At 39.5% G+C, this 22,831-nt stretch overlaps 3 protein-coding genes across 9 annotated transcripts in view; 2 read left to right on the forward strand and 1 right to left on the reverse strand.

Moving 5' to 3' along the window:
* Positions 1 to 1,471: 1,471 nt before the first annotated feature.
* MPHOSPH10 (M-phase phosphoprotein 10) lies at positions 1,472 to 10,842 on the reverse strand. 3 transcript variants are annotated; one of them, XM_071754985.1, is made up of 12 exons: positions 10,731 to 10,842; positions 10,013 to 10,130; positions 7,727 to 8,378; positions 6,739 to 6,887; positions 6,165 to 6,339; positions 5,743 to 5,884; positions 5,286 to 5,353; positions 4,486 to 4,623; positions 4,156 to 4,266; positions 3,813 to 3,920; positions 3,003 to 3,233; positions 1,472 to 1,675 (listed from the first exon to the last, which is right to left on the reverse strand). In XM_071754985.1, the coding sequence occupies exons 3-12, from the start codon at positions 8,297 to 8,299 to the stop codon at positions 1,526 to 1,528; spliced, it is 1,845 nt and encodes a 614-aa protein (XP_071611086.1). In that variant the 5' UTR covers positions 8,300 to 8,378; positions 10,013 to 10,130; positions 10,731 to 10,842; the 3' UTR covers positions 1,472 to 1,525. The 3 variants fall into 3 exon arrangements, with proteins under 3 accessions (XP_071611086.1, XP_071611087.1, XP_071611085.1); XM_071754986.1 differs by lacking the exon at positions 10,731 to 10,842 and having other exon boundaries at positions 10,013 to 10,633; XM_071754984.1 differs by lacking the exons at positions 10,013 to 10,130; positions 10,731 to 10,842 and adding an exon at positions 9,212 to 9,536.
* A 1-nt stretch (position 10,843) lies between these two features.
* MCEE (methylmalonyl-CoA epimerase) lies at positions 10,844 to 20,498 on the forward strand. Of its 2 annotated transcripts, none has more exons than XM_071754987.1 (3): positions 10,844 to 11,003; positions 14,864 to 15,204; positions 17,414 to 20,498. In XM_071754987.1, exons 1-3 carry the CDS (start codon positions 10,973 to 10,975, stop codon positions 17,564 to 17,566), a joined length of 525 nt encoding a protein of 174 aa, XP_071611088.1. In that variant the 5' UTR covers positions 10,844 to 10,972; the 3' UTR covers positions 17,567 to 20,498. The 2 variants fall into 2 exon arrangements, with proteins under 2 accessions (XP_071611088.1, XP_071611089.1); XM_071754988.1 differs by lacking the exon at positions 10,844 to 11,003 and adding an exon at positions 11,062 to 11,244.
* A 2,079-nt stretch (positions 20,499 to 22,577) lies between these two features.
* APBA2 (amyloid beta precursor protein binding family A member 2) overlaps positions 22,578 to 22,831 on the forward strand; it is an 87,852-nt gene continuing 87,598 nt past the window's right edge. Inside the window, exon 1 of one of the 4 annotated variants that reach the window (XM_071754970.1) lies at positions 22,578 to 22,761. The gene's annotated coding sequence lies outside the window, so the exon portion shown is untranslated. The remainder of the gene's footprint in view (positions 22,762 to 22,831) is intronic. The other 3 variants (XM_071754972.1, XM_071754969.1, XM_071754973.1) reach the window with 3 other exon arrangements.

Raw genomic sequence — 22,831 nt, forward strand, 5'->3', positions numbered from 1 at the left:
CGGGGCTCTGAGGGCCTCACGCACTCACTCTGAGGGAACCTCCCCACGCACCGCTGCCCCGCACGCTGCCGCCCGTGCCCCCTCCCGACCTTGTTGCCAAGGCCCGCGCAGTCGCTGGCCGATGGCGAGTAGCAGGCCTGGAGAGCCGATTGCCGAGCCCCGGCGCCGCACTGCACCACCGGCGTACGAGTTGAGATCTGCTCCTTTTAAACAACTTCTCCTCTCTAGATTTACAGTCTCCTTTACCAATGTCCTGGTTTGGGCCAGGATAAAGGTAATTTTCTGCCTTGTACTTTTGTTTTCAGCTAAGTCTCTTGTAAGTAGCTGCACTTGCTGACATTAACAGCAAGTTTCTCAGACAGTGTCTGCTCCTGGGACTGGTGGCACTCGATGTTTATAGTTACAGCCAGAGACTGGTGTGCAGAGCCAAGGACACTGCTCAGCTCCGAAGAACATTGTGCCCTCCAGAACGAGAAAAGGAGTAAAAAGGTCACACCTGCAGCCCTCCTGTGGGGAGGAATGGAAAAGATAGATGGACAAAATTGACCAAACAGAATATTCCATTCCATACACGTCATACTCAGTATAAATTTGAGGGATCACAAAGATTCCTTCCTGTTTCCCCTTCTTCACCTGTCCCTGTTTGCTTCGGCTTCCTGGGAGGATTCCATCTGTTCCTCTGCCTCTGGTCCTGATCCATTCCAGCCTGAATCTGTGTGTTCCTGTCTCCAGTTCCCAACTGCTGCTGACTCCTGGATCCAGCCTGGACTTTCCCAGGGCTGCCCTGCAGCCTTGGTGGTGACGTGAGAATTACTGGAGGAGAAGGGGAAGGAACGTGGTATCAATTTTCCTGTATATTTGTATATAATTTTTCCTGTTTATCATTACTGTTTCATTAAAGTTGTGTAGTTTAGTTTTCAACCCATAAGCCTCTCTCCCTTATCCCCTCTCCTTTCTTTATCAGGGAGGAGAGGGGGACTAATAGAGAATCTGTCATTCAGTTTAATTGCCAGGCCAGTGTTAAACCATTACAACCAACAACTGGGGAAAACCAGCTGTGACCTTACTTGAGACAGGGGAACCAGAGGGGTACCAGCTGGATCTGTCCTCTGGTGTTCAACCAAGAAAAGAGCAAATACTGAAATACTTCCACCTTGAGAAATATCTTTCAAGTCAGAAGATACCATTTGCTTACTCTGATTTACTGCGGGCTTAAAAAGCTTCCACGTCCTCCCTCTCTGCTACTCATGGTTTCAAAAGATCATTTCCAACCGATACTTCCAAGATACATCTGACAACAGAAGATACCAGAGCTGCAGATGACAGAACAAAAAGCCAATAAAAAGACAGAATCACAGTTCTATGATAGAACACGGAAACAAAACTTAGAGGAAAGTGTCTTCACATCATTTCAGAAGTTCACAAAACATTTTAAAGATGGATGCAAAATAAAGCCTATTCAAATTCAGTATTCAGGTAGAAACTTTTTAATATATACAAGATGCAACATACAAAAAAAGGTAGGTTACAATTTCAGTTTGTGAACAGAGAGGGCTTTCTGCTGCTTCTGTTTCTTCTTTAACTTGTTTGCATCTTTGAGTTGCATTCTTACTTGATCTTGCAGTTGAGAAAAAAAGGCCTGGGATGATTTCAGGACCTTGTCTTTACCTTCATCCTGTCAACAGACAAAATTTGTATTATAACCAAGAAACACACAAACACTAGTATTACACTACTTGGTAATTACTCACATACAATAGTATTTGACTTCAAAAGAAAGATCTGGTAATTTTTTTTCAAAGGGTATTTTTCCCTGCATTGTTATGCTACTCTGGCTACCAAAAGTTCCCTTCCTAATTAGCTCTTAATATGGTAGGTAAGAAGAGCCATCAAGAACAGATCCTTGCACATCATGAGCTACAATTCTACTCTACTTTTGAAAAGGTAAGCACAGACACCTTAGAAATAATCAAGGTTTTTTTCGTATTAGTGTCTAATATCTCAAAATTGCAAAGAAGGCTCTGCAATAGGAAACAGAAAGTTATATAGGAATATTCTATTCTGAAATAGCTTGCTACACAAAGCTTAGAAAACAAAACTAAACAGAAACCTCATACTCTATTATGCATGCAAGTAGTCCCACTTAATCAAGGGAAGGGTTCAAATGCAGGAAATAAGAGCATAGGTCTCAGTATTTGCAAGAACACCACCTTGGGGACTTTGAAATACATAAGTAGTAGTACAATAATCTGTGCTTTGTGAATTTACTTTGGTATAAAGTAATTGTATTTTTTTCTTCATATTTACCTTTATGTAAAAATTAAGCTGCTTACAAATGCATATATATATTCACTGAGTAAGCTTCTACAGGTTCCAACAGCTATTAAGGAATGACTTATTAAGAACTAAAGCAATAAAGTCTACATAAATATGTATTATTAACAAGAGGGTCACTGCAAAGTGCAACCAGAGTTATTTTTTGAGGTCCCTATGCTGACACCATGCTTTCAGGATAATCAGCAAAATCAGGACTAAAAAGGCACTGAACACTATTTTGCATAAGACAGTTACAAGTAAGACTAGAACAGTCCTTCCAAAACTGTAGATCAAGAGAATACAGGGTAAAGGGGAGGGTGGGGGAAGAAACAAAAGGAGTATGGATTTGCCTTTTGCATGTCATCTTTCTAATTCTTTCCAGCAGCGAGGCTTTTACATTTGTTCAACCATAAATATGGCATTGAGCATCGGGTGCTAAGCAGATGCACACAGATAGTGCACATACATTTTTGTGAGAATGGAGAAAGATTAGGAGATGTAGCTGTGCCAAGAGGGATGGGAGGGAAACAAAGCCTTTACTTGGTAATTTTTCTTTGTAAGATTCTTTGCTATGTAACTCTTTGCTCCCTTTTCTCTCTCTAGCGAAGTATTATCTATCCTTGACATTTTTGTGGTCGTTAGCTGGGAAGCTCCAAGTTATACAGGACTACTTAAGAGAGCCTTACCTTGAGCAGAGATGCTTTGCCTTCTTTTGTAAGCTTTTTGAGTTTTGCTGCAGCAGCTTTTTTGCTAAGTTTTGTAACTTGTTCCGGTTTCATCTTTTCAAGAAGCTTTTGACGTTTCTCCTTTTCTCTTATCTTCATACGTTTCCGAAGCTTTTTCTTTCTTCGTTCTCTTTTTTTGTCTGTGGGGGTCTTTTCTGCATCTGTTTTCACATCACCAGCTTTGTTTTTTTCCTAAAGAGAACAAGATATGTAGATCCATAAGCATGCAAAAGAAAAGACTTGCTTCACAGTACCCAGTATGTCTTAAGAGTTTCCATTACTTGAAGTGTTCATCGGTTTTGGGGCTATGCCACGTTAAGGCAAAGGCCAAAAGCTGACAGAAGTTGGGAAACAAAGTTTGTACAATTACTGGAACACACTAACTGCTATTCCCCACTGCTGTTGAGCTTTTCCCTTCCAAATACCCATATACATACTGGGAAAACAATTACTATTACATAATAATCAAAACCAAAAAGGAAGCATAAAATTACAGCTTAGCCTGACCAATTTAGCTATTTCCCTTTCTTCCCTCCAGTTATTAAAGCAAAAAAAAAAAAAAAAAAAAAAAAAAAAAAAGCAAAACACAAAAGCAAAAAAAAGCACATGCACACCCCAACACCAACCCACACAAACATACGAGAAAGTCCACAGAACACGAGGAACCCAGGATGGGAGGAGAATCCTCCCACTGATCTGGCAGCCAGTACACCCTTCTATCAACAATGCAGGTTCTTTCCAGATCCTTACAAGATTTTTAGTAATATTTACCTTGATCTCTTCTGGTGCTAAGAGAGCAGCATCACTAACAGCAACAGGTGCTACTTCTTCCATACTTATAGCTGGGAGGTTTGAAACTATCTTAACTTCTGGCACAGGCTAGAAATAAGGAAACACATTCAGGACTGAGCACACCATATCATAGCAGGTTACAGCTAACTGAAGATACTAAGTATATGCTTTTGTCTAGAAGCAATTACAGTGCATTTAATATGAAAAAAGAACAAGCTCAATAACACTAAATGTTTACTTGTATTTTCCCAAATATATTCTAAAGTATCCCATTTCAAGGAGGTGGGAAAAAACTCCAGCTTTATAAAACTTATGTACTCACTGGTTTGGGTGTGAAGTGGAAGTTACAAAGCGCATCCAGCTTCAGGAAGAGTGAATCCATCATTTCCTGAATTTCTTTGTGCTCAGGATTTTCTTCTTCTTCAGTCTTTTGCTGCATTAATAACACAATGTTACTGCAACACCACTGTTTTACTCCAGCAAAACCGGTAAGAACACAATATACAATTCAGAACCCCTTCACTGGTGAGCACTCAGACACAGACTGAAGCACTTCCACAAAGCTGAAAGCAGAGTCAGCAGTGTACAACAGCAGATACAAGATTATGCCATGTGAACCTCAAACCAAAGGGAATGGCACTGCTGACATTACCTTGTGAAGTTTCATGTATTCTTGCTCATAGATCTCAGCAAGACTCAGTTTACTTTTTTCGTGATCCAAAGTGATACGTTTCTTGTATTCAAAAGCTTCCTCATTTGGTTTTTCCTTTGGTACTACATCATCCCATGCCTGAGAAAATAAGAAATCAATGACCAAATGCAACTACAGTAAAATATCAGGTGCTACAGCTTTTTTTAGAGCATTTTCCATGTAAGTTCTTTGACATATTAACTACTTTACACATGTGGCTTCCTGGGAACTCATGAAGTTTCAAACATTCATTTGAAAAAAAACAACAACAAAAAAGCAACTTACAGCTCTAGTTCATGTGCTTCTTTTTAGTGGATCAGGGTTAAAACCGTACAACAAATACCAGATGTGTAGTTCTCTTAAGTACTTTTAAATAACCTCCCCCCATAGGTACCTTTTTTTTTTTGAAATTCAGCTAACAATAAGCCCCTATAAACTGTGGGATACAAGTCTGGCCATGTCTTTTAAGAAAAAAAAAAGTGTATTACTGAGTTTTGGTTAGTATTCAGAATGCTCAAAGCACTGCAGTTATTTTTTTGAAGCACAACGAAACCTGGCATATAACAGGGTTGTAAAAATAGAGCTCCTTAGAAATCTAAAGGTATATTCATCAAGGCAAAAGAATAAAACAACCAAATGCAGAAATTATTAAAGATAGCTCTACATCTAACATTTCAAAAGCTTCAAACTCGTTCTGGGCATGGGCCCTGTGAATCAGGTCTTTGAACAAAATAGGGAGCAACAAGTAAAATAATATTCACCTCATCCAGTATCCTCTGTTTAATGATATCTTCAAGCTGAAGAGTAGTTTCTTCTGTGATCACAGGTTCTGAGAGGAGAAAGAGAAAAAATTTCAGACTAGTGTTTCTCCAGCAAGAAAACCCTTTTGTCTTTCAAGGCATAAACGCCATAAAAAGAAAGCAAAGCCTTCACAAATATGTAATAACTAAGAGAGAGGTAAGTAGATTGTTTTGGTTTTTCTCTTACAGAGAGTAATCATACTATGTAAGGCTTGTAGATTACCAAATTTTCCACTGAATTAATCAACTTGTAGTTAAGTTAAAACAAACAAAACCAGATTATAGCTTCCACCATGAAAATGTACAGCCTCAAAAATGCACTGAGAACTTTAACTTGTTTTTTGTTATCCTGCTGTTGAGTCACAGGTGTTTTCAGCTCAAAGACTTGTGCTTTCAGGAAAGCCCTCTCACCACTTACCCATACGGACTGCATGGTCAAAATACAGAATTTCCTCCAAAAGGCTGTTTTCAGGTCGTTTTTGTCCAGTCACTTCTCCTTTAAGCTGCCAAGGTTTGTCCTCTAACAACTGTTCTTCTAAACGTTTTATTTTCTTACTCATCTGAAAAATACAATGTCCTAAGAACTTTAAAACATAAAGCTCTCAAGTAAACTCGAGGCAATAAATTTAAAGTATTTTTCAAGTATGTCTAAATTCTCATATAAAGATGAGTAAACATATGATTGCATATATATATATCTGATGTAGGTAAGCCAGTTTTTCTTCATTTGTAAATAGCCTCTTCATATTTGCCAGACTGAAAAAAATCATGCAGTCTTTCCAGATCAAATAAATATTGGCCTCTATTTCAGAATGATAGCAAAAGAAATTAAAAAAATACCTTTTCCTGTCTCTTCTCAAAAGAAGATTTTATTTCACTGAGATCCATGTCCTTCTCTAATTGCATATCAGTAACATCTTCTGTTTCACTGTCATCTGGCAAACTAAAAGTAACTTTTTTTGAGGATTCTTTATTTCTCATCTTCTCCATCATCATTTCATTCATATCCTCAGCCCTGTAATATCAAAATTTAATATAAAATAAAGATTGAAAAGCCTCCATAATTCTTTACACAAAGATACTTCAGCCAATACAACCCACACTGAAACCTAAAGGCAGAGGACACTAGGGAAACTTCTATACATTAAGTATAATTATCAGAAAATGAAATTACATTATTTATTCAAATAAATATTAAGAAACAATACTAAAAAAACAAGTGAATAAACTGTTTTTAAAATAAGGTGAGAATTCAAACCATGAACATGTAACAGAGAACAGCAAACCTGGAAAAGGTTTAGAACAACAAAAAACCTGGAACAGCAAAAGCCTGGAAATCATAAAATTTTTTTTCTACTTCACTTCAGTGTACAATTATTAGAACATTTTAACAGCACATTATGAATATACTTACTCAGACATGCTTTCTTCATTCTCCTCTTCAATAGCACTGTCTGCTTCCTCTTCCTGATCATCTTCAGCATCATTAGCTACTAAATCATCATTGTCATCAACTGGATCAAAGAAATCTTTGTATGTCAAGTCTCTAGTACTTTTAGTTGGCTAAGAAGGGGAGAGGAAAAAAAAAAAAATAAAAAAAAGACAAAACTGTTAGACTGACAGAAGTCTAAGGGTAATCTGTGTTTCAAAGTCTTTAGTATGTGGGGAATAGCACTTCTTGTGTAAAGTAATTTGGTTTATTGAAACATTAACCCATGACAGGGCATGTTAATAAACCCAATAATTTACAAATACTTAAAACAGTCTACTACTTAAATTTATCTCCAGTTTCAACACACACAATAGTCAGTAAGCAGCAAATTTTGCCAATCACTCACTGAAGTGTGTACACATTTCCTTATACCCTAGGCACAGTTCTTACTTACTAGTGAGAAACTCTGCTAATGTTTAAGACTAAAAGATTTGTTTTTAAAACAGTACTCAGTAACTTCAGTTAAATCAGAGTTACAATGGCATGTCCCTGGAAGAAGTAGTTGCCAAAAGCCCTCTGCTCTGCTGCATCACTCATCTTAGTGATCTCCAATTGCCAGATGTTAATGCCAAGTGACACGTTTTTTACTTGCTGGGATGTCTATTCTACAAGGTCAGTGATTTCTTATGAAATACCATCTCTTCCATAGCTCATGCAAAAACCCAAGACCCATCTAGAGAGAGACCAGAACAGCAGGACTGTATGTTCTTCCACACTAGGATAAGTCACCAGATACTCTTGGAAAATGCATTTTTGAAGTAAGGCTTCAGAAGTAACCATCAGCCATCTAATCAAATTCAGCTTGGTAGCAGCTACCCAGAATTCAACAATTTACAGACACCGTAAGGAACACGTGACCTTGATTTAACAAAGAAGAGAGATCAGAATATTAATTTACTGATATTCTTACTTTAACTTTAGCTTCTTCAGATTCTTCCTCCTCATCATCATCTGAGAGAATGTCTTCAAAATAATTAATATCTTCCTCCTCCTCCTCCTTGTTTTCCTTCTCTGCATGTTCTAAAAAAGCTTCCATCTCAGCCAGCTTAAAAAACTTGTCATCCACTATGGATTTTCTTCCTGTTTTTTTCACTGTGGTTTCTTTGTCTCTTTTAGTTTGTTGCTCCAATGCTTCAATATCAAAGTCAATATCAGAATCCTCATCACTGTGTTTCTGTATTACCCTTTCTCTGGTTTTACTTTGTTTTTCTTTAGCCTTAGTTTTATCGTTTGTAGAAACACTGTGTTCAGTTTCTGCTTCCACTACGTTGCCTTCCAGCTCCTTGTCACTGCTTGTCTCTGCCTCAGAGCCATCCTCTTCCAGGTCTGAGAGAAGGCAAAGATCTTCATCCTGGGCATACCTTAAAATGGATTTCTTGTAGAAATCGAGAACTGCATTGTTCTGGAGCTCTAGTTGTTGCCAAATCTGCTCTTCATCAAAATTTTCTATCACCAGCTCTTGTAGAGGACTCCCACGAACCATATTACTTCCCAGACCTTTATTCAAATCATAGAGAGTCTTTGTCAATGCTCTGAAGTCAGCAGCCAGTCCATCTTGCACACTAAGAATAGGAAAAAAAATGAAAAGCTTTAAATAGCACACCAATTAATACTAATTTTTTACTTTCTATTTTCTAGAATCTATTAGTTTTCATTTTTTTTATAACTTCCCTTAAGCACTTAGACAAGCTGAAGCTTTCAAAACTACTGTTTAAATGTTTTAGTGCCACAGAATAGCACCTTTCAGTAATTGCTGCTGTTGCCTGACTTTTTACAAGTCTCTGAGAACAGCTACTAAACATTCCTAGAAATTAAGACATCATTATCAAGTTTTTCAGCTCTGTTATACTTTGTGTATGAAGTAGCAACAGGACATAACATTCTACCCCACCTATAGTTGCGTTTTATTATAACTTAATCGTAAATTAGCACTCCAAACGTTTTATGGAATATAAATATAGCACTTAATATCTCAAACCTCCAACCTACAGACCCTTGGTCTTAAAAAGGTAATCGTCTTCCTTCAGTGCCTTACTCCTCAGACTATATATTTGGGTAGTGTCTCCCAGTTTTTTTCTCTGGAGCTATCAATGCTTCAGCATAGCTGGCTGAAAAAGAAACCTCCGTTTCCTAATTCCCGGACGCTAAAGAAAGGACTAGGATAGTTCAGAAGCTCCGGCAGAAGGCCCAGCCAGATCTCGTCCATGTGAACAGTGCGTTTTAGGAGAGCTGTGGGGCACTGGGGGAGGCTGAGGTTCGCCGACCAGGAGGCTGGAGCCGGGCATCCCTCCCTGAGCACTGCAGCATGTGCAGAGCGCTACATGCTCACACACGCATAACCAGCCCGGCATCTGGGTGCTCCCCAGCCCCTGTGAAACCCGCATCCCCGCAGTACCTGAGGAAGCGCTCCGGGCGCGCCGCGGCAGCCCCCGCCAGCCTCAGACAGGCCTCCAGCCCCTTCACCACCGCCGCCATCTTCCCGCCGGCACCGGCGCGTGCAGCACCCGGCACCGCCTCCGCGAGTCAGCCCGATGAGCGGCCCGGGTCGCTCCCGCGGCCGGCGCAGAGGTTCCGCATGCAGGAGTTCCGCCCCATAGGAACCCGTCCCTGGTCCACCGCCCAAGCCAAAATCTTTTCTTCCTCCCAGCCCATGTTTTTGACACAGAACCGCCTCGTTTATTCACGTCACACCCGTTTCTGTAGGTCGGCCTGGTCGCGTTCGCACTGAACCACAAACAGGGTAGTGCGGAGTCATCTGAGAAGAGCGTGGCACAGACATGGGCTGGGGTGTTCCCCTGCACTGAAAAACCTGCTCTAAACGCAGGAAAGCTGCAGTCATCTTGCTTTCCGCTTTTGTCTTTCTGTCCTAGATATAAGGACTATTTGGGAACCACGCATTTCCAGCTAATTCTGTGTGCAAAACGCCAGATGTCACCTGGCACCCCCAAGGTCCCAGCTAACCAGGCCGCACCCACACCCATTTCATGGCACTCAGCCAGTGTTTTGTTACTTGTCACACGTCACATAGTTTCCTTTACACTATTTTATAAAGTCACTATACACTATTTTAAAAACATTTACACTATTTTAAAAAGTAAGCACTATACCCCCAGACCTCGGTGAAAAAGCTGCTGCTGCAGCTGGGGCTGATTCGTGCCTCCTCCAAAACGCATCAGCAGGGGCTGCACTCACTCACCCTGTCTGCTGCTGCTTCCAGCCATCCACAGCTGTTCCACACCTGGATCCAAAGCTGTGACCAGCCCTCTAACTTTGTTCTTGCTGTTGCCTCTGCTGTTCCTCTGCTTTCAAGTATCCTTCCTACCAAAAACAAACAAACAAACAAAAAAAGAATAAAAATAAGTCTCTTGCATGTCCTCTCATTGGCATTTTGCCCCCTCAAAAAAACACCGTGTGGTTTTGGGCAAGCATGGTCATCTTCATGGCAAGCTTATCTGAAAGTGACAAACCCATCTGATGCTTAACAACTGAAGCTGGAAGAAGAGAGTGTCATATATTATATTGTGGCTTTTAAATACCTATTTTGACCAATTGTTTTGAGCTTCATTTTTAATACTTCCGATATTACCAGATTTGAAATGGCATAAGCTGTTTATATGTTTAGGCTGTCTCATAGCAGCCTGCAATGTCCTATGCCCCTGGCACAACAGGATCTGAGCAGCAGAAGACAGCCAGCCCATTGTCCCGAGTCTCCTTTGCACAAAGCTCTAGTCAGAAAACTTTCTCCAGATGATCCCTGCTATAGCTGCCCTCTATTGCACTTTCTTTTTCACCTAAACCCAGCGCCCAGAGCAGCCCCTAAAGGGTCAGCGCCAGCTGGCCACTGCCCGATGGAGCTTTCTCCCCCTGGGCGAAGCAGCGGGCAGCTGCGCGCACCCTCCCCAGACAGGGTTCACCAGCCTCGGCCTGACGGAGCCATCGCCACCGCCGGTTCCGCGACCGCTCCGGTGCCGTCGGTCCTACAAACACAGCCCCGAGCTGCCGCCGCACCGCGGGCCTCTGGTGGCCGGGGGAGGGCTCGGCTCCGCCACGGCCGGGGGCGGCGACGGCTGCCGCGGTGAGGGCAGAGGGCGGCCATCCCCCTGCGGCGGGGCCCCGCCTGCCTGCGGCCGGGAGGCTGCGAGCGGCGGGCGGCGAGATGGCGGCTTCCCTGGGACGCGCGGCGGCCGGTAAGGCGGGGCCGGGCGGGGCGGGGCGGGGTGGCCGCGGGGTTCCGGCCATGCTCCGGATCCGGAGCTCGGGTCCGCGGCGGTGGGTGCTGCCGCGTCGCGCTGGAACCGGGCGGGATCGCGCCGCCCCGAGGTGCGGGAGAGGGACCGGGACCGAGGCTCTCCGTGAGAGCTTTGCAGGCCGCAGCAATAAAGAATGTCTTTCATAAATAAAAACAAGGTCTTCTGGTCCAGATGACAGGTAGAGTAACAACCGACACTATTCAGCCATTATTAGAATTAAAAAAAATAGATAAATTTAAAAGTACTCTTCCAATGAAGCTGAAAAAGGTGACGTATACGTGGTGCGGTACCACTGACGCTTGGAAGCCAATAATCATAAATGAAAGCATCATCAGCTGATTCTTCTCTAAAGGACAAAATATCAAGAAAAACTCAGTTGGTTCTCAGTGTTTGAAAAGTGAGGTCTTAAAAAATGCTAAATATCCCAGGAGAAGCAACTGCATGCATGAATTTGGTCAACAAATGCAAGTTTTTCAAGCAGGACCTGATAGCTGGATAAGCACTTCAGACACACTGTCTGTTGGCTTCAAAAGAAGCAGAGAAATTTTTTTTTTTACATTTGAAAAAGTGAAGAATTACTTCAATAATAATGTAGTCAGTGTAGAAAGGCATTTGACTAAAGAATGTAGCCAACAGTTACTAGGACTAGATCTGTGATATATGAATAAGTGTTTCTTTCCAGAAACATGGACGTGATGGCAGATTAACCTAAAGTTTGCTGAAAATCTTTCCTTTTGACTGAAGGGTCATCTTTTGATTACTGGGTTAGAAGAAGATTATAATTTTAAGTAACTAATCTTTATAGTTACTGATCTATATAGTACAGTAAGAACACTAATGCTTTTTGTTTAATCTCAGTCAATTCATACTGGTAATTATGGGTTTAATATTAAAGCTGTGTACACATATGAACAGAGCTAGGATAAATTCACAAGACTACAAAGGAAAAAATGAAGAAAACCCCCAAACCTGCTAGAGTCATCTGTCTCTACATACTCATAGAAAAAATATATAATGTTCCACCACTCAGTCCATCAAGTGAGATGAGGAATGGAGAAATGCATAAATAATATTGTCACGTGGGTGGGCATTTAAATATCTTTGACTATACAAGAATAGGAATAGACTTCACTTTTTCAGTCTATTATCTTTCCAAGAAACACCACAAAACCCAAACATTTCTTGGGCAGAACTCAACAGAAATAGAATTTCTTGTTGGTTTTGCTATTGCTTCAGTAGTAGCTGAGTAGTCATCTGTCTCACTACTTTCTGTGAATTTATTTGAAAACATAAAATACAAATTACATATGCCTGTGTGAAGCACAGGATGGCAAGAAAAGTGGGAAAAATCTTTCCCATCAGTAAAGACTGCTTGGAAAATCTATGTTAGTAGTTTTTCTTCTGAACTGTGGTCTGTTAGTATTTGGAACAAGGAATTAAGTAAAAAACTCCAGGAAATATAACAAATTATATAATAAGTGGTCCTTTTCTTTCAATAGATATTTCTCTTATGAAGAGTACTGACCTGTTCTAAGTAGAAGAGTCTATCTTGCTTCAGCAAGAGCTGAATAGGGTCTTAAATTTTTGTAGGAGAGAGACTCGAGTAGAATCTTAGGTGGAGAGAAGAGTCTATGGTGGGTACCTGGCTTGGTTTTTAAATGTCTTAATACATTATTTACTCCGGTGATCTGGTAAAACTCTAGTCTAGTTACTTATCCGTGCCTCTAATTATGCCAACTTCATACTGCACGTTTCTTATTTGTACATTACAAGCACTGTATAGTACTGATTCTTCAGGCAATTGCTTTGTTCAGCTCAGATACAGTTGAACTTAGATGGCAAGTCCATCTGTAACATAGCTTCTGCACAGATACTTGAAAACCAAGAATTCTTCTATGTAGAGGTTGCTAGGGCATTAAGTTGAAAAGTACTTGGAAACACTGAGCTGCTCTACTATGCCACTATGATCACCTAAAGGTAACAAGTGAAAAAGAATTGCCCAGACCTTCTGGCTGTGATGAAGGAAACAACATGTACTCTGTGAAATTCTGGCAAGAAATATTCCAAGGAAAGTACTTGCAGAACTGGATGAGTTTCTGGAAAGAGTTAATGTAAGATGTTGATTTCCTATTATCAAAAGGTTCTGAATAGACTTTCTTTTGTGATTCTAAGTCTTTGGAAATCCGCACCTTGCATGTTGTAATTTTAAGTCTCAAATACACACAAACACTTCCATCACAGCACAATGCTCAGAAAGGCTTAGATTTCAGCACTGCATCAGTTGTTTCTGTGAAGAAAAATTAACTGATAGCTGCAGAGTCTTAAATTCCTGTGAAACAGTGGTTCTCAGTTACATACAGAGAAGCCAGCTGTTTAATTACAGCTACTACTTACCTTAGAGAGTACAAAGAGCCTTAACAATGCAAACCATGCTATCCTTAGTGTATTGCAATGTATGCAGGATCTCAGTGCATCCTTGGCAAAATCTCTTAGCAAAACAGCATTGTGAATTTAAAGCTAAGAATGCCTCAAAGACTTCCAAAATGCTGAGATGCCTCTGGCTTGGCCCTGAGGCATTTGGAACTCTGACATGGCCTAAGGCAAACTGGTATGAAATTAAAATGAGCCTTTTATTAATATATCCTTTCATCTAACTCTGGTGCAAAAAATAACTAATATGCTCACAATCTCCCCTCCACCCCAACTCTCCAGATTCTAGTACTCTGATACATTATTTTTTAATGTAATTAATATGTAAGTATCTTCATTTTATGTAACTTTTTTTTTTTTTTTTGACAAACAACAAACCCTATAGCTATTTGTTAGCTACATAGCCACTGGGCACAGATAATGCAAGTTCAGTCCTGCCTTGTCAGAGCATTCGGTGAAGTTTCTCCATTACTTTTCCATCTTTTGTGTCCATGTTAACCTTACTTTTGTGTCACGGGGTCATCAAATACTATTTTATAATTACCTTTTCATTTATGATGAGCCTTTGTAAGTCACACTGAAGTCACTGACACCAGTTGCATTAAAAAAAGCTATTATGATTTTGACCTTTTAAAAAAAGTCTTTTAAATTATTATTGGTCAGCTGGACATAATATTTTTTATAGTACTTAGAACTGAAATATTTCTAAGCACCTTGATTAGAAATAACCTATATGGCTTGTGAAAATAAGAATGACAATCTTACGTCATATGGCAAATGACTTAACCACTGGAGAAAGAGAAAATAACAAATCAAACTAATGAGGTTTTAGGATTCCTTAAGCCAAAGGTGCAACATAACATTTATTTCCTTGCTGGAGTTAACTCCTATGGAGTTCTGACAGCTGAGAGCTCAAGTCTTATCTTTTGGATCTTGTAGTATGAGTTCTGTCCAAGGTTTTATTTCGGTTTTCTGGTTTATTTGATATAATTTCTAGATGTATACACATATCCTAATTTCTTTTTCTATTTTGTAAGAAGCCCTGAAAAATTAAGAAGTCACTTTTAAGTACATTATACAGTTGACTGTTCCATCTGGCCACGTATTCCTCTTCTTAACAGGTATACATAAGCATTTAAACAAAATCTGTGTTTGGGGTTTTTTTTTATACCTCTGAATAATTACAAAGTCTCTGACAGAAATTTTCATGGAACTGTTAATCCTATAGCTTTTCTTGGTCTTGGTCTACCTTCAGCTTTCCACAATTGTGTGCTTATGATTTCTGTAAGCCTTAGTAAAAGGAGAAAGCGCAGATACTGGTATTTTCTCAAAAGCATTGTATGAGTGCTATTTACTTTTTTTTTCAGGGCTTCTTACAAGATTGCAGACTTCAGCTCTCACAATAAGAACTCTATCATCATCGAATCCTTTTTCTCAAAATATCCCAAGCTGTTTGTGGAAACTGGGCCGACTTAATCATGTAGCAATTGCAGTACCTGACTTGGAGAAAGCTCAGTCCTTGTATAAAGATGTGTTAGGAGCCCAGGTGAGTGAGACTGTTGCTCTTCCTGAACATGGTGTCTACACTATTTTTGTGGAGCTGGGAAATACCAAGCTGGAACTTCTACATCCCTTAGGAGAGAAAAGTCCCATTGCAAGCTTTCTGCAAAAAAACAAAAGTGGAGGAATGCATCATATCTGCATTGAGGTATTTATGACAATATATCATATAATAAGGTAGAGATATGCAAGTATGCATAATTTTTGTCATAGATTTGACATGTGTCAAGACCAAATACATAAGACTGTCGTATTTCTCAGAATTTGTATTGCCTAAGAAGAAGTCATAAATGTCCCTTTTTTCTGTTTTGAAAGCCCCAGTTCAATTTCATGAGCTCTGTGATAATTTTGTTCCTTGTTCATTAAACTGGGGAGGAAAAGGTTAACTATTCAATGGGGAAGGTAGACAAGCCCAAGGGTTTGTGAAGAGAGTTTGACAGGTATCAACTACCTGACCCAGAAAGGACATAGACTGGAAAATGACAGCTTCATAAGTTTAAGCTAAGGCATAGTTTAGATTTTCAGAACTTTCTTCCTGTTGGATATTTAGTTGATAACTGTACACAGAAATCAAAGACTGTCAGTAATACTTACTAAATAGCAGGTAAGTCTCCACAGTTTCTTCTTCCCTGTTCTTCCTTGTCCATCAGAGAGACTGCTCTGTAAGTACACAAGATGTAAAGGTGCTGAGTAAAGCAGTTATATTATTTACTCATGGAGTTACGTTTTAGTGCATTAGGCTTGAAGCAAAATTTCATGCTGCTGCCTACGATATATGTTTTTTTAATTTCTTAGATCTGAGCTTTGCAAACTTTATTATTTCATGCAAAGTGTAATAGTAAAAAGTAATGGCATTATTGACATGAGTAAAAATTGTTTTCAGAATACAAAGGGCAGTGTTTGCAGTTGCATGCTTTCGTTGAAAACAGAGAAATTTTGCATATGTGCAGGCATTGCAATTTTTCTTATATTAAATTTGCCTATTTGCAGGTGTTCAAGATTAAGAAAATTAATTAATTCTAAATTGTATTGCATTTAATATCTGTAATGAAAACCACTCTGGACACTTCACAGAATAAGAGAGAAATACGAGCCTGGTATTCTCCTAACATGGATGTACCCACAGGCTTTCCACTGTTTTCTCTCACTGCTTCCTCAGGGATGCAGTAAAATTCATTCCAGCTGAGCCCAGACAATTCCTCTTCCGGGCAGCTCTGCAGGACAGGAGCAGCTGCTGCAGTTGCTTCTCTGTTTGGTGAAATAACCTGGAGGGGGCTGTGGCATTACATTTGCTGTTTGATTTTAGACAAAATTTACAGATTTTTTTTTGTCTTTTTAAAACAGACTGGTGGTTCTACGTAGGAAGAATTCTGCATATCAGAATTCTCATGAACAAAAACTGCAGCAAATACACAGGAACTAACTGATGCCTGTCCCATTTAATTAAAGCTAGGTATTTTAGCTCTACAATGGCATCCTGCAAGTTTATTGACTAAGTTATGTGCAGACACCTCACTCTTGAAAACCAGCAATCCTATTATTTTAATTCTAGGTCTTTACTGATTACTGACTAATGGATTTGCTAAATCAAGTGCTATTTTTATTATTTCAAGGAAATAATGCATTTAAGGTTTGAGAAAATTCAAATTTCATCTGATGACATCAGACTTAAAAATCATGTTATACAGCATAGACATGTTTTTGGTATTTTTTTAAAATTATGTATGTCTGCAGGAAACTGTACTGAAATATTATGGTAAAGGCATTTATTATCATTAAGTTCAATGGGAAAACCGGGTCATACTCTGGGTATATTTCTGATAATTCCAAGAGTTTTCTTATGGAACTTTATGAAGCTTAACCTACTTCAGAAGGACGATACATAAATCTAAAAGGGACTTTCCTTTTATCTACTTCCTATTGTCCCCACTTCTCACCAGCATCTAATGAGTCAGTGGTCTGTTATCAATTAGCCAGGGAGGCATTCTTCTTTAGTTATTGATATTTTGAAAGCAGTATGATCTTCAGTAACACAGAATTTAGAGTATTTATGGAGTCTTTATAAAGTAACAACATTAAGAGATCAATGGGCTTTGTGCATGACTCGTGTTTAATAATTTCTTATATAAAGCACAACCTATTTAAACAATACTTTATAAAATCTTCAAATAATAAATGCAAACTGTAGGATTTTTATTTTTAATACTAGATGTTTTAAAACTTTCTAATTTATTTTCAGAATTATAATTTAGAAATAACATTTTAGTGAGGAATTACAGTATTGCTCCTAAATGTAGAATCTGCATGATCCAATATAATATGTTAATTTAAGTGTGAACTGTCTTTTTTCTTATAAGGTTGATGACATAAAAGCGGCTATGACAGAACTGAAGAAAAAAAAGATACGAATACTGAGTGAAGAGCCAAAAATAGGTGCACATGGCAAGCCTGTGATTTTTCTTCACCCTAAAGATTGCCATGGAGTCCTTGTGGAACTCGAGCAAGCTTGAGCTGTAATATTCATAAATAATACAATAGATTAGCTCTGAAGTTACTGAGCTGGTGCTGGGAATATTGATGTGGTATTCAGTCTTTACAAGTTGACTGTAGTTCCTGTGGATTAAGTACAGCTTTTGAGTACTGAAATAGTGCTACAGATTTAGGGTTGTATTGCCTTTTTTTGTTGTTGATCTGATTTTCAGAATTATTATGCTGACATTTGTTGAATTCTCTGTGATTCTAAAGACATATACATGAGCAAAGTTACATATGTAACAAAATAATTTAAATTCTGTTGCCTTGTGTTTGCAGCATGGTTTTACCTCTGTAACCACAGAAACTACAGTTTCTAGGTCATCCAACAATATTTTGTTCTACATTTCAAAGCAGAGACCCACTTCTCAGTGGCAACAATATAGCTTAGATATTCTCTTTAAAAAGAAAGGAAAAAGGAACATTTCAATGTCTGTGCTTCACAAGGATTGACTGGTTGATACAATATAAATATCCTTATGTTACAGTATGGATGTCTGCAATAAATTTTCCTTGGCATAACACTTGCTGCCAAAGAATTTACAATACATAAATAATCATTTAGTTGTTTTATAAACTCCGTGAATATGCAGGCAATATGATAAAAATATCTGAAATTTTTTTTGCCTTAAATATATTTCAGACTGTAATGTACTTGTGACATTTTAGTTTTTTTCACATATTGAATATTTGGTTTTCAAGGCTTATCCATAGGAATATATCTGGGAGACATCTGAACAGATAGCAAGGAATCTTTTATCTTGCTTTATAAAAATTGCTTTCATATGCAACAGCACTTAAAAAATCAGTGGAAAGCACAAGCTGCCTAAACCTTGGCTGTGTACACTATCTTATGTTCTTCTTACAATTCTGATAGACTGCAGTTACAGTTTGTTGACTTATTCATGGACAGAATTCATTTTATTGGTGTACATTATGCAAACAGTGTTTGTCCTGGTACTTTCTTTTATAGGTTTCTTTGACATGACAACTGTAGAAATTGAAGACTTGCTGTTTCTCTCTCTAGATTTGTTAATCTTTAAAAGTCATATTTTTTCCTAGCTAAACCACAATCTCATTTTTATATTTTCCTACAACTCTGAACATAAAGTGAATAGATTCAGCTTGATATGAAGTAAGTTCATTTCAGTCTAGGAGAATTCTTTCTTCATGGAAATGGAATGTGTTCTGAGTCTTCTTTGCTGCAACAGAATACAAGTATAATGTTGACCTGAGCTTTACATAGGGCTTAAAACAAGTGATGGATGCTGCCTTATTAATTTTACTTTTGAAGAAAATCTCTAAGTCCTGCATTTTTTTTAAATGAGATGGTTTTACACTCAAAATAAATTTTTCTGTAATATTTTAAGAAAAACACTGTCTTCTGCAGAGTTCTTGCATTTCATCAAATCACTGTAGAGAAGATAGTTTGCAATCTAAATTCTAAATTATCTGAATTTAGAAATCCTAAGGCTCATGATAGAAAAGCAGGATGATTTGATATTGATTCTGCCATTCTAAGAGACATTCTAGCAGCAAAGATGCTTTGTTTTCTGCATAGAAATGCCAGGAGTAGAAGCCTCACTGCTTACATGTCAAGATCACTGAACAGAAGTCTTTGAACCCAATACCCTTAGTTAGATGCAACAGAAAACAGGGCAATCCCTGCTAGGTTCATACTCCATTTCTTTGTCCCACCTGAAAGAGATGGAATATTGCATATGACATCTATAAATACACTCAGAGTGATATAGTACTAGGGAATGGAGATTTTTGAGTAAACAATATTAACTCCACTTGCCTCATTGTGCTCCCCACCTTATTAGCAGAAAGAAACTTGTAATGCTTTTAGTTAGTAACAAGCAATCTCCCTAGACTGCAGTAGAGCTGCCTAGCACTGACTCAGCCAATGTATTTTGTTCATCATAAGGAAGTCATGCTCCTATCTCACAGTTCAATACATTTCATCTGACTCCTCCCAAGGGGAAAGTGAAGACTGTAACAAAACCCCCAAAACTACAACAATAAAAAAAGAGAGTTCAGGTCTGCATATTTAGTCAATACCAAAAACTGGGGCATGCTTATTACAACCTCTTAGTATTTGGTGGGATCAGCTCCCCTACTTGACTATGTAAAACTATGAGATCCAAGATGTGAGAATTTCTTCCTCTGGAGGAGGAAAGAATGGCCAGGAGAGCTGGACAGCTGAAGAATCTGCAGACAGCTAAGACACACTGAGAGAAGTTTCCTGTTGCTAAGCATAACTCTCGTAGACTTCAGTGATCATGGAGTCAGCCCTTATACTTGTAACAAACTTCATACAGTGAAGTGCTTCTCATAAGGATGCTGGGTGGCCCTAGACATAAAAGGGTAACAATTTAAACTGGCAGCATCAAATGATGTAAGATTAATATGGAAATGAAAACTGACAGCAATATATAAATTAATTGGTCCAATGCTGACATTTTGAAATGGAATGCCTAGCCTAAGAAAAGCAAAAATCTGTCACATTTGGTAAGCATCTTCAAAGCAGTATATGAAATGTAAATTTATCTTATTGTAAAAGAAGGTATGGTCCTTAAGTATCTATAAAATTATGTAATCTATCTAGTTTCATGTTCATTTGCACCGTCTCACTGTCAAACAGCATTGTTAACTGCAAAGTGTATAGCTTAGATTCACAAGTGAGGAAGAGTTCTCTCAGAAAATTTGAAGTAATGATAGATTTTGAAAGCACTTCCTTACTTTTCTAGGTGTAGTCTAAAGTTATCTTTTAACTGTTATGTTTTGTTAACATGAAAAATAGCAAACAGGTATTAAAATATTTTATAAAGTAGATCTTTAATGAAGATTTTTTACTTATTTTTAACATTGCATTTCTTCAGCAATAAAGATAGGTTTAGACCATGATTGAAAAAAAAAAAAAAAGTTCTGAAGTAATTAGTAACTGCATGTACTCTGAAGGAATTTGGGATGATGCAGTTTGCATCATAGGGGGAGTATCCTACTTAAACATCTGTGGCTGCTTGTATGGAGAAGATTATTTGCAGAAATTGAAGAGTAGGAGACAGATGCACTATTGGACTGATATATTATGCACTTTATTTTACCTTCCAGTTTGGTGTGTAATTTTCTACAATAACTATCTGTCTGAGTCACTGTCTCAAAAATTAGGTAGAGGGAGAATGTTTTTTAGGAACTTATATTTAAGAAGTTTAAAAATATATCCCATTCCCTTTGGGACCACTGCAGTCCTTGAGAGGTGAGTTGTAGTTCAATACTTGAAACTGCACTTAGAAGAGAAAAAAAAAAAAGCTGGAAATACTGGTATCCTGATGGAGAAAGTGTTGTGTACATAAGGCTATTTCATAAGATTAACAATTCTGAGAATTAATAAAACAAAACTTAATTTGCTAAATATTTAAGCAGCTCATCTACAGATTGTTTATTAACTCTTGTAGTTCTTTGTCATGCGTTTCAGTTTATGTAATGTTTGAGTTCTCATTATCTTCAAAAGAGAACCAAAATGTATCAAGCAATTAGGATGAAAGAATGGACATACAGGCAAAGCCACTGTAGAAAATCACGACAGAAAATAGCTTCTTAGTAGCAAACAACTACTCTGTAGTTTGTGAATCTTATCAGAAATTGTAACAACTAGGCAAAAAACAAGAATAAAACCCCATAAAATGGTCTCTCCATGAAGGGCCTTTGCATGTGCATGAAATTCGCTGTGGTGCAAAAGTGAACCAAGCTGGACACTATTACAGATAACATTTATATCTAGCTGATTGGAATGCAGTATGGTTGCATTGAGATAGCTTTTATTTTTTGCTATAATGAGAAAGATTATTTTAACACTCAAGAATAGCTATAAGACTCACATTTGCATAGTTCTAAGAAAGTCCCATCATAATTGGCCTAAGAGCACTTGATCTCACATATATTCCTTTATATAAAGTAATCAGTATTACCCACTTGCAGTAGAAAGATCTTGTAGTTTCTCATAAAAAGCCTGAAAAAACAACTATGTTTATCATAAGAAATGTTCTTGGAGAGACCCACTCTGGTGAGCTTTTAAGTATTACACATCACATCCTCCATTTTTAACCATTATGAGGGAAACCATGTATTATCTGCATAAGGGTATAAAAATCATGATACAGTCTCATAAATCTGTGTGTATGATGCAATGTGTCTAAGTCCAGAGCTGTACTCTGCCTTAATGTTTGAACTTTAGGTGTTTCATTTGGGTTTTTTTGCAGTGGAGCACCCTGTGCCACAAGGAATCATGAGGTCACTAACGAGCAAGGTTACCTCGCTAGCGCCCGGGAGCGCACTTCTTTCTTTCACTGGAAAGTGCGCAGAAAAGTACGAAAGACTCACAGAAAACAATACATACTATGTCCTGGGGTGCAGCAGGGCTGGAGGCCTTCAGCAAACATACCTGCTTACCGCCGTGGCTTGAGGAGCTTCTGAAGGGCGGCCGAGGCGAAGGGTTGCTCCATCTTCCAGGCTTGGGGCGCGGGGTGCCTCGCCCTGCAGCCGCTCTCCTCAGTCTCCAGGTCTGGGAAAGCTCCTCCGTAGGCGCGTGTGAGAGCTGGCGCAGAGCTGAGCCTTCAGTATCTGCGGAAGAGCGTATTTGACAGGTTAGTCCATATCACCAAGCCACACACTTTATTTGCGCCATGTTTTCTTATAAACTCAGGAGCGTACAAACACGGCATCACCTCACCTTCCCTCTCTGAGGTACCTCCGGGAGCTCTGCCTTTACCTCTTCTCCCTTGCAGCAGACCGAGCAGGACTCTATGAGCGGAGAGCGGCGCCGGCGCTTTGGGGCGCGAAGCCTGTGAGGCAGCCCCGGGGGGCAACGGAGCCGGGGGGCTGTAGCCCGAGGAGTGGGGGCTGAGGCGGGGCTGGGGGGAGGCGGGAGACTGCGGGCTGGGCCGCCCCGCCGCGCCTCCGGCCCGGCCCCCCTGAGGCGCGGCAGCGGCGGGGCTATGCGCCATGCAGGTTCCCGGGCGGCCGGCTGTATTCTCTCACACAGCTTCCCGGGCCCAGCCGCGGTCTCGGTGTGTGGCGCTGAGGCAGGCACACAAAAGAGCGGCTGCGGCTGCCCTCGGGTCCCCAACGCGGCGCGGGGTGGGGACCGGCACCGCCGCTGGCAGCAGAGGTAAGGAGAGGGAGCGCGGGGCGAAGGACCGGTGGCCGGTGTCGTTTCGGGGACCGGAGCTCCGCCGGGG

Source organism: Heliangelus exortis, chromosome 11, assembly GCF_036169615.1.
Source record: "Heliangelus exortis chromosome 11, bHelExo1.hap1, whole genome shotgun sequence".
Taxonomy (NCBI): domain Eukaryota; kingdom Metazoa; phylum Chordata; class Aves; order Apodiformes; family Trochilidae; genus Heliangelus; species Heliangelus exortis.